We start from the raw sequence: 12,159 nt of genomic DNA, 5'->3' as shown, positions 1-12,159 counted from the left end.
CATATAGAGGACTCAGTAGGCACATGAAATTGGGAGAGAGAATAGTGCTGGGGCTTATGGGACGACTGGAGGGATAAAATGCCAGTGAACTTGTTAAAAACATATTGGATGCAAGTAAGAAACATTCATAATACTTACATATTTTTAAATATTGTGCACTTTTTTGTTCCTGATCTCTATCACTAATGGGTATGTGGGTGTGGAAGCTCCCTTATAGAAGCAGGGGTTAGGGGAACAATATAAGGTGTTTGCAGAGGGGAAAACCAGAAGGGAGATGACATTTGAAATGTAAATAAATAAAATAACCAATAAAAACATTTAAAGAAACAATGTGATGATTCTTAACCGTTCCCTGTGATAGTGATGTGCCATTTTCTCTTACTGCACTAGTACAACTGTATCACTATGTTCACTCACATGTTTTTCTGACTGAACTTGATTTTTGGAGTTTCTCTGTGTTTTTAGAAACCTGTTTCTGCTTACCTAATCCAGGAGTTGAGGAAGGAGTAACAAGAATGAAGAAGCTAAAATATGACAATCTCCAAATTCATGATAAGTGGATAAAGCCTAAATGAAATTTAACTTCCTGAAGAAGTCATTACTGAGTTCTTGGATTCATTTTGATATAGCTAAAGGCAGAATGCAAATAACATAAAGTTTTGTTTTCTCAAATTGTCATAAATGATTGTGAAAACTAAGGTCTCACTTTTTTATGTTTTGACAGGGAACATGTTTCAACAAGGGCAACGCCTGGGCATTTGGAATACGCTCCTGATTATGCATAAATTACAAATTTAATAACCTTATGGGAGTCATCATATAGTGTGCAACAGTCACAATGTGCCGAGCTTTTGGCAAGTTTATGCTAGCTAATTTACGTCAACTTGACCAAAGCTAGTGTTATTTAGAAACAGGAAACCTCATTCATGAAAATGCCTGACCAGATTGCCCTGTAGGTAAGCCTGTGTGTCCCTATTTTTGATTGATGATTGATTTGGAAGGACCCTGCTCACTGTGGGTAGTGACACTTCTCACTTGGTGGCCCTGGGTTTCTTTAGATAGCAGGCTGAAGGAACTTGTTGGCAACACTCCTCTATGGCTTCCACATCATTTATAGACTCCAGTTACCTGCCTTGAATTTCTGTTCAGACTTTCTTGATGTGAGAGTACAAATTACAAGATGAAATTTTGTCTTAAATTGCTTTAGCTCATTGTGTTTTATGACACCAATTGAAACTGTAAATCAGACATATGAAAATGAGTTTGCATTACCTGTTGAGAAGGGCATGAAGTAGTCACTTTTCTTAAACTTTCCATTCCCATCTAGAAAGTGGCCAGGGTCAAACTTCTCTGGGTTGGGGAACTCCTTGCTATCATGCAGCACTGATGAGAGTGATGTTATTACAGTTGTTCCCTGGAACAACACACAACAGAGACACCAAGTTATAAAGAAATTATGGAGCTAAAACATATTAGGAAAATAATTTACTGTCTCTTCCATAAAAGGAGTTAATTTTTTTTAATTGCAAGGTCTTACTTTAAATACCTATACTTAGAAAAACTGAAAAATCTCAATGAAATGGATTATTTTCTAGATAGTTAACATGTACCAAATTCAAATCAAGATCAGGTAAACTATCTTAACAATTTCATATCCCCTAAGGACAGAGTAGCAGTCATTAAAACCTCCAACCCAAAATAGCACAGGGCCAGATTGTTTTAGTTTAGAATTCTAGCAGACTTTCAAAGAAGAGCCTATACCAGTATTCCTCAAATTACACCTCAAAATATTAACAGAAGGAACACTGCCAAACTCATTTTATGAAACCACAATCACCCTGATACTTAAACCACACAAAGGCTCAACAAAGAATGGGAACTTCATACCAATTTCTCTTCTGAACATTGATGTAAAAATACTCAATTAAATACTAGCAAAAGGAATCCATTAACATATCAAACCTTCATTCACCATGATAAAGTAGGCTTCATCCAATTGATTCAAGGATGGTTCAATATATGGAAATCTACCAATATATTCTGTTGTGGGCCATATCTGCCCTGCCACTGGGCATGGCTTCTTGGGGATGCTGAATTCAGGGAGTTTGACTGAGCTTATCCCATGCCACTTCTGGGAAGCACCAAGACACCAAACAAGCATGCTGGGAAAGCATAGTTTGAGATGTGGGAAAGCCAGAAATGTTTTGGGTGTCCCTGGGCCTGCAAAGAGAGTGGAACTTTGGGATTCTCAGTCTCTTGGATATCCAGACCCTTTTGGGAGTCACAGAAGAGCTGATAATGGAGATTGGGGACTTAGACTGGGGACCGTCTCTAGCATGGCGCTGAGGGAAAGGGAGCTCCAATTTGTCACAGAGGTTGGTGATTGTCTTTAGCTTACTGGAGGCACTCTGGAAGAACAGAGGGGTCCTATATAGGTGAATGTATTGCGGGTCTGTAGACAAAGGCCTTCTTCTGGTTCCTCATGATTGGTCTTGATTTAAGCAACAGTCCATTTTTAACCATATAGTATATTAGATGTTCATGGTATAAATTGGATGCATAAACCCTTTCTCAGGGTCTAATTTGAGATCAAATACCTTTTGCAGGGAGGAATGTCTGGGAAAGAAAGCTTATTGTCTAAGCCCTCAGGGCCTATAGGTACTTCATTAGCAAGGAGAACTCTCTTTTGGGCCTATGTGACCACAGGAAAGTTTCTTTAATTGAGTAACATGGCACCTATTCTAGGCTAGGAGTCTGCCAGGGAATGAGGAATTGCCTGTCTCAGGTTTGTGCCACCGAGTCTTCCAGGTCTCAACCTGTTCTACCTTCCAAGCTTCCTGGCATGGTTTTATTTCACACAATCCATTATATAAACAAACTTGAAGGAAAAAAAAAACATCATCATCTCATTAGATGCTGAAAAAGAAAGCCTTTGGCAGAATCCACTGACCCTTTATGCTAGATGTCTTGGGAAGATCAGGAATTCAATGTATATACCTAAATTATGTTTATTATATTTACTGTTAAAAGCAATATACAGCAAGCCAATAGTCAACTTGAAGCAATCCCACTAAAATCAGGAACAAGACAAGGCTGCCTGCTCTCTCCCTATCTATTCAATATAGTGCTTGAAATTTTAGCTAGAGCAATAAACAACAAAAGGAAATCAAAGGGATACAAATTAGAAAAGAAGAAGTCACGGCATCACTATTTGCAGATGATATGATGGTATATGTACATTCTACTAGAATACTGCTACAGGTGTTGAACAACTTCAGCAACGTATCTGTATATAAAATTAACTCAAAGGATTCAGTGAACCTCCTTTATACAAATGATAATTGGGTTGAGAAATAAATTAGAGAAACAACACACTTCGCAATAGCCACAAATAATATAAAATATCTTGGTGTAACTCTAACTAAGCTAGTGATAGAACTCTAAGACAAGAACTTCAAGTCACTGAAGAAAGAAATCAAAGAACACCTCAGAAGGTGTAAACATTTCCCATGCTTATAAATCTGTAGGATTAACATAGTGAAAATAGACATCTTACCAAAAGCAATCTACAGATTTATTGCAATTCCCATCAAAATTCCAATATAACTTTGTGTTGAAAAATTGAAAGAGCAATTCTCAACTTTATATGGAAACAAAATCCAGGGTAGCCAAAACAATTCTGAACAATAAAAGAACCTCTGGAGGAATCATCATTCCTGACCTCAATATGTAGTACAGAGCAATAGTGATAAAAACTGCACGGTATTGGTACAGAAATAAACAGGTTGATCAGTGAAGCAGACTTAAAGATGCAGAAAAAGAAGGGGTTAATATAAATGAGACCAGTGGTATTTCAAAACAGAGCAGGTTAGAAACAAGGTGGAATCTGAGATCAGTCCCAGTGATGTGGCTAACATGCCATCAATGACATTTAAAGTCAGAACTTTGGATTCTGGGACCAATACTGATGATTCTGTTCTACTTAGCCTCAGGTTTGGGCATGAGATTCTCACTACCTGCATCTCGAGTACATCATGTGGTCTTCACAAGTCACATAGATCATGGTTTCAAATGGAGTACTGTGTTTTGTGTGGTTAGTAATAAAAAGATTACTTAAGCAAAGTATACAACATTTAGAAGGAAAAATATTACTTGTTTTTGTTCCTTTAGGCAATTCATATATACAAAGATAATCATGGGATAAAGAGAAGAGTCTACTTTTTATGGAATCTATATATTTGAATAAATACAAATACATGGGACTATTTGTAGGATGGAAGAGGATAGGAAGGAGGAAAGACAGAAAATAAGGATAAGTTAAATAAAATAAAACAAAATATATTAAGAGTGATTAAGAAACTGGAAACAACTTAGATATCCCTCAACTTAAGAATGGATACAGGAAATGTGGTACATTTACACAATGGAATACTGTTCTGCTATTAAAAACAAGGTTATCATGAATTTTGTGGGCAGATGGAACTAAAAAGTATGATCCTGAGTGGGGTTACCCAGACCCAAAAGGACATGTATGGTATATAATCACTGATAAGTGGATATAAGCCAAAAAGTTCAGAATATCCATGATATAACTCATAGATCGTATGAAGTTTTAACAGGAAGGAAGGCCCAAGTGTGAACAATTCCACTTAGAAGGGGAAACAGAATGATCATGGAAGGTAGATGGAGGGAGGGAAGAATGTATCTGTGAGTGGTGAAGAGGATTGGAAAGGAGGGCAATATCAGGTATGGGGGAGAGAGGATAGAGGCCTCGAGGGCCAGGAGAATGAATAGAAATATGCAGCAGAGTGGGATTGGGCATGGAGGATGGGGTCCTCTAGATGTGAGAGGGATGTGAGAGGCCTCCAGGATTCAATTCTAGGGATGTCCATAGATGATATGTCCAACTGTGAGGAGATAGAATTTAGAGAGACCACCTCCAGTAGATAGACAAGGCAACCAGTGCAGGGACTGGCTCACCAATCCACATTTAAACACAGGGCCCCTAATGAAGGAGCTAGAGAAAGTACCCAAGGATCTAAAGGGGTCTGTATCCCTATAGGAGGAACAACTATATGAACTAACCAGTAGCTCCCAGAGCTGTGTCTCTAGTTGCATATGTAGCAGAGGATGGCCTAGTAAGCCATCAATGGGAGGAGAGGCCCTTGGTATTGTGAAGATCATATGCCTCAGTACAGGGGAAATGCCTGGGCAAGGAAGTGGGAGTGGGTGTGTTGGGGAGCAGAGTTAGGGGAGGGTATAGAGGGCTTTTGGGATAGCATTTGAAATGTAAATGAAGAAAATATCTAATAAAAATGTTAAGTTTAAAAAATTGTCAATAAATTTTCTCATTTCACATTAGAAAAAAATTGACTCAGAATTGTGTGTCTAATAGAAATGTAGGTATAAAAAGGAGCAGAGACTGAAGAGAAGTCCATCCAGTGAACAGTCCAACTGAGATCCATCCAATGGGCAAGCACCAATCTGTAACCCAGTCCCAAAAGGACATGTATGGCATGTATTCACTCATAAATTAGCCATAAAATACAGGTACTATGCTACAATTCATAGAGCCAAAGAAGCTAAACAAGAATTGAGGCCTAAGCAAGGAAGTTTGAATCTCACTTAGAAGGGGGAATAAAATAGTCATAGGAAACAGATGGAGGGAGGGAATTGGGAGGAAGAGTGTACTGGGAGGAGATTAGGTGTGAGGGGTTCAGGATTAGGTGTGGGGAATGACAGGAGTGATGGCTAAATGGCCATGAAAATGAATGGAAATCTGCAATTGATGGGGTAAGGAGGTGAGGGGCATCTCCAGGATGATATAGAGAACAAGAATAGAGAAGAAGTCCAAGAAACAACGGAGGTGACCTTAGCTGTGACTCACTACACTTGGGATATGGAACCTGAAGAGGCCACCTCGTGTAGTCAGGCAGGAACCTGAGTGGAACAATAGAGACACCAACCTGCCCTCAAGTGTTCAACCCCCAATCTGTCATGTCTACAAGAAATGCAGGCACTTGTGGTAGAACAGAGAATGAAGGAGTGACCATCCAATAAGCAGCCCAAGTAGAGACCCATGTCATAAGCTAGCATCAATCCCTAGCATTATTAATAATACTCTCTTATGCTTCCAGAGAGGAGCATGTTTTCCTTTGAGAGGCTATACCTAGCAGTGGACTCAGACAGAGACAGAAACCCACAGCCAAATGGTGGATGGATCTTAGGGACTCTTATGGAAGAATAAAAGGAAGGATTGCAGGGATCCAAGAGGACAGAAACTCCACAGGAAGACCAACAGTGTCAACTAACCTGGACCTGCAGGGCTCTCAGAATCTAAACCACCAACCAAAGAATATACTCCAAGCTGACCTAGTCCTCTGTGCACATATTTAGCAAATGTGCAGCCTGGTCTTCATGTGGGTATCAAGCAACTGCAGCACGGGTAATCACAAAAAGCTGATCCCATATGTGGGAGCTGTTCTAGGTTGGCAGCCTTGTCTGGCCTCAGTACAGGAGGAAGTACCTAATCTCTTAGAAGTGCCAAGGTGGAGTTATGCAGGCAGCTGTGTGTGTAGGGGAGCAGCACCTGATTAGAGAAGAAGGGAAGGGGTTATGGGAGAAGGATTGTGGGAGGCAGTGATTCAGAGTGGAGTCAGTGAGCAATGGATATAAAGTGAATAAGTAAAAATAAAATGAAAATAAAATAAAATTAAGTAGTGATGGTCATGTTTTTACTGCAATTATAGCTAAAAAGGAATCAGCTTCTGAAGATGTGTGTAGATGTTTTGAGCTGGTGCTGGCAGATTCTCTTCACATAATAAAGCTGATATCTATTATATGTAAGTACACTGTAGCTGTCTTCAGACACTCCAGAAGAGGGAGTCAGATCTCCTTACGGATGGTTGTGAGCCACCATGTGGTTGCTGGGATTTGAACTCTGGACCTTCAGAAGAGCAGTCAGGTGCTCTTGGACATAGTACTACCGGAGGATCCAGCAATACCTCTCCTGGGCATATATCCAGAAGATGTCCCAACCGGTAAAAAGGACACATGCTCCAATATGTTCATAGCAGCCCTATTTATAATAGCCAGAAGCTGGAAAGAACCCAGATGTCCCTCAACAGAGGAATGGATACAGAAATTATGGTACATTTACACAATGGAGTACTACTCAGCCATTAAAAAGAATGAATTTATGAAATTCCTAGCCAAATGGATGGACCTGGAGGGCATCATCTTGAGTGAAGTAACACAATCACAAAAGAACTCACACAATATGTATTCACTGATAAGTGGATATTAGCCCAAAACTTAGGATACCCAAGATATAAGATACAATTTGCTAAACGCATGAAACTCAAGAAGAATGAAGACCAACGTGTGGACACTGTACACCTTCTTAGAATTGGGAACAAAACACCCAGGGAAGGAGTTACAAAGTTCGTAGCTGTGATGAAAGGATGGACCATTTAGAGACTGCCGTATCCAGGGATCCATCCCATAAGCAGCTTCTAAACGCTGACACCATTGCATACACTAGCAAGATTTTGCTGAAAGGACCCAAATATAGCTGTCTCTTGTGAGACGATGCCGGGGCCTAGCAAGCACAGGAGTGGATGTTCACAGTCAGCTATTGGATGTATCACAGGGCTCCCAATGGAGAAGCTAGAGAAAGTACCCAAGGAGCTAAAGGGATCTGCAACCCTATTGTTGGAACAACATGATGTACTAACCAGAACCCCGGAGCTCTTGTCTCTAGCTGCATATGTATCGAAAGATGGCCTAGTCGGCCATCAATGGAAAGAGAGGCCCATTGGACTTGCAAACTTTATATGCCCCAATATAGGGGAATGCCAGGGCCAAAAGAATGGGAATGGGTGGGTAGGGAAGTGGGGGCGCTATGGGGGACTTTTGGGATAGCATTGGAAATGTAATTGAGGAAAATATGTAATAAAAATATTAAAAATCAAAAAAAAATAAAGCTGATATCACATAATCCTCAAACTTCTAACAGCTGGGAATGTTCTGTATAATGCTTTCACAGGCTGTAATCCTTTCTCTCCATTCTGTTTGTCTGTTGTCTATCTGTCTGTCTGTCTGTCTATCTGTCTGTCTGTCTGTCTGTCTCTCCTTCTGACTCTGATCATGAAAACTTAACCGAACGTGTTTTAAATAAAAAAAAAGAAAGAATATTTTTGGTGTGTGGAAAGCCTGTGAAAATTACATTTCAGACTCCATAACTATGGTCTACAGCCCTCCTCATTTGTTTGCAGAGCATCAGTGACTGCTCTCTCCTACAATGACTGAACTCAAAGGACTAGGAGCATTTTCATGCCTTATTGCATTGGGAAAGCTGCAGGCAATGTTGATTGTTTCTTATCTTAGCCTGCTATCTCTACTGAGATCTTTGGCTCCAGGTGGACAAAGAAAGTCACATGTTTGTGACAGCATTGTTATTGTAAAAGGCTGTGTTCACAGCTACATCGGGATGTTTATTTCTGTAACAAGAGTTTTATGTAGGAAAAGAGTGCATTATCCCAGCTCACCATACCCAACAGAGAACAGTCACATCAGGAACAGCTAGCAAAGCAGTGAAGGAGTTTGAGTTCAGCAGATGCAACACTCTAAATATGACAGTAAACCCGAGGAGGGGATCAGGGAAATAGGTCACTCCTGTCATAATCTTTAGCCTATTNAGCATTTAGTTAGGTGTAAAGGCATAAACAAGTTACATTATAATAGCATAAACTTCAGTACTGAAAAGCAAAATTTTATCCCAGGTATGTGCTTTGACCAAAACAGAGAAGAACGAATATTCCACCAAGTCTGATCATAGGGTATGACCCATTACCACTTGGTAAAATCAATTCAACTTTTGCCATAGAATGAAATTAGTAATTATTTGTATTAATGTTCCCCACAAAATAGAATCTCTACATATATTATTTTAAAATATTAAAATAGAAAGCCTTTACATTGTTAACTAAAATATCTGTTTTTGTAGGTATGAATTTGAGAGTACCTGAAAGATGCTAGTCAAAAGGTTATTATTCTAAACTTAGTAGACTCTCTCATAATTAATCTGATGTATATACATTTTATTTTATGAAGTATATATATATATATATATATAAAATGTTTTCCAGTCATATCCAATTCTACATCAGGGGCAGAGTTCTACATTAATGACACCCCAAGGAAGAAGATGTTAGATTAAATTCAAGTGAATCCATTTGCTTAGAGTAGTTATACTTAGTGATAAAACATTAGTCAATACATTGATTATAACTATGGGTGCAGAAAGTAAACTTGGAAAGAATGTCCACACTGTGTAACTAAAATTCATGTCAAAGGAAGAGATTATAGTCTTATTCTGATAAAAATTAAAAATCTTAAGACATCAATCGTGACTACAGTCTTGAACCTTCAAGTTATACTGCTTGTTGATCAGAAATAAAACTGGTTTGTCCATTAGATTAGTGGAACCTCTTCATTCAATCATTTCTATCTTATAGCATTCATATCTACATCAGCTATTTTCTGGGAGGGTTACATGAATGAATAGCTTGAGTTATTAATTTGAGTTATTTTACTTCTTTCTATTCAACTATGTATCATCATCATTGGATTTTAGTGGTGTAGAAATTAAAAAGCAGCTCTGTTAAGTAATATCCACAATTTATTGATTGCTGCAATAGTAATGTAAGCAGAAATTAAGAAGAATATGAAAAAAATACATAGAAAATAAACTCAGAAAACACTTTGAAATTCCACATACTCTTACAGATAAATGAGTAGAAGAATTAGTTAATTTTGCAAGGGTAATTAAAGTAAGAAAAAAATAATGAAATAAATTGTTTCTACAAACCTTTTAAAAATTCAAAGACACTAGAAAATTATAGTAAGAGAGCATTAACTACTCAGTAAAAGTCTGAGAAAAATATTTCAATAAAAGTCTAAAAAAATAAGCTACATCATTGAAAAGAAAGTATTACTCCCCAAAATAAACAGTCCAAATAAAGGAATGACACAAACGTAGGGATGAATTGAAGAATTCAGGATATAAACTCTTTGTAATTAATTGTTAATATTTTAATAATTCTAACAATGTCCAGAGGAGTTTTTGGAAAAATCAAGAAAAAGTTGGGACATAAACATGGAAATGTAAGCACCTAAAGTTTACTAAAATATTTGGAAAGAAGAGCAAATTTGGAAGTGACACTGCTATGACCCTGCCTCCTGTAGAGCTGCTCTCCCATCCATGAATCAGCATAAGGCACTCATAGCAGTATATAACTCTGTGGATTGGAGTCACATTGTGAACCCAGGAGCATCAAAAGCATAGAGATGCAAAAAACATAAGCTTACCTTGGGGATGAAGTAGTTCCTGAATTTAATGTCACAGGTCACTTCATGGGGCAGGCTGTTGGGGATGAGGTCAATGAATCTCTGGACTTCATGAATCATGGCATCGGTATAGGGCATGTGGCTCCTGTCCTGCATGCATGGGCTTCGATGCTTGCCGATCACATGCTCAATTTCTTCTTGGACTTTAGCTTATTGGTCACAGTGAGAAGTGTTGGAAAAGAGAGAAGTGACATGTTTTTTTTTTTTTTTCACAACAATGCAGGCCTATCTAGAGCCTAATGAAGGTGCCTTAAAGTGTTATTCAAAAAAGTTTTGAAAAGGCCTCTGATCGGTAAGCACACACACATAGATCACACACACACACACACACACACACACACACACACACACACACACACAGACCATATACACTGCAATTGTATCCCTACCACTCACTCACTTACAATAGTTACTACTTGTGTGTAAAGTATTTCTCTCTGTCTCTGTCTCTCTCTTTCTCTGTCTATAAATACACATTTATACATGTGAATTTGCCCACATTTTCTTAGGCATTGGAGGCAGGATGACATTCTTAGATTCTTAGGTGTTCTTCAGGAGTCTTTCTCTTTGTTTCTTCTCAGATTCTAAGACCCTTCAGTGAATTGATTAAGCTAGAACCTCTATCCAGTGAACACCTCAGTTATCTTGTCTTCATATATCCAGTGCTAAGATTACAAACATGGGCCACCATGTCAGATATTTAAAATGGGCTCTGGGAAATGTGGCATGTTTGTCACAATAATGCAAGGTCATCCAGGGCATGGAGACTATGCCTCAGCAGAATTATAAACATACATTTCATGATCAAGAATAAATTTAGGTGTACAGAACTGCTATGACATAGATTTATGATGCTGTCCTATCAAATTAGGATTATTATTCATTAGCATATGTTTATTATTTTGAGTCATGATAAAATATAGGTAATTAAATATTTTAAACAATAAATTTAAGTAGAGTGACCTGTTATGATAGTCATTGATGAAAGACATTTGGAATCAGATTTTTGTTAAAATTCAATATTTATTTTCAATTTATATGCATGCATACATATGTAGTTTTAAACTATATTCTCCAACTATTTTCTCATTATGCAACAGTGACAAGAATCAAGTAAAACCTATTTGTATGTTCCAAAATCCTCCATTAGGGGAATAAAACAATATGCAACCACAGTCCAATATATTCAGGTGGTGCCTACCACCTGCCTGGGAACCTAGAACATTTTCTTAGTCACCTTTCTACAGACAGTGGAAATAGAAAATGAAATACTGAGATGTTAAATGACAACATGCAGATATTTGTTAAAATTCAATGATGCAGGTGGTTAGCCAGCATCTTATCAGCCTCTTACAAGAGCACAGTAGTTCAATACCTGTATCATCCTCACCTGTGACATGTGGATACTTCAACAGGAGTAAGAGAGCATATCTCAGTGTTGTGCTTGTTGTCTCTGTTCCAGCAGAAAAAAGATCAGTCACTGTTATTGCCAGGTGTTCAAGCCGATTTTGCAGTGGTTGACTGCCATCTTCCTAAGAATGGTTTGATACAATAATTTGATTTATTTGTTTATTTTTTACTGAACACAAAACTACAACAAATCTACAATATTGGACAAAGTCATTTTGTGGCCAACACACTGTCTCTAAATGTACATAAAATAATGGTGAAAACTAATATGACTTTTCAGATACTGTGGTATTGATTGTCTAAATTCCATTTTTATATTTATATTTCTTTTTTTTTTTT

At 38.0% G+C, this 12,159-nt stretch overlaps 1 protein-coding gene across 1 annotated transcript in view; it reads right to left on the bottom strand.

Annotated features, from left to right (window-relative positions):
* Positions 1 to 12,159, bottom strand: part of LOC110286013 (cytochrome P450 2C37) — a 115,324-nt gene that overhangs the window by 95,100 nt on the left and 8,065 nt on the right. The window contains exons 6-8 of the mRNA XM_021152466.2: positions 11,801 to 11,942; positions 10,372 to 10,559; positions 1,273 to 1,414 (exon numbers count right to left, since the gene is read on the bottom strand). Coding sequence (XP_021008125.1) covers positions 1,273 to 1,414; positions 10,372 to 10,559; positions 11,801 to 11,942 — 472 coding nt within the window. The remainder of the gene's footprint in view (positions 1 to 1,272; positions 1,415 to 10,371; positions 10,560 to 11,800; positions 11,943 to 12,159) is intronic.

The sequence above is a fragment of the Mus caroli genome, chromosome 19 (assembly GCF_900094665.2).
Source record: "Mus caroli chromosome 19, CAROLI_EIJ_v1.1, whole genome shotgun sequence".
Classification (NCBI taxonomy): Eukaryota; Metazoa; Chordata; class Mammalia; order Rodentia; family Muridae; genus Mus; species Mus caroli.
This window is presented reverse-complemented; position numbering and strand designations above follow the sequence as displayed.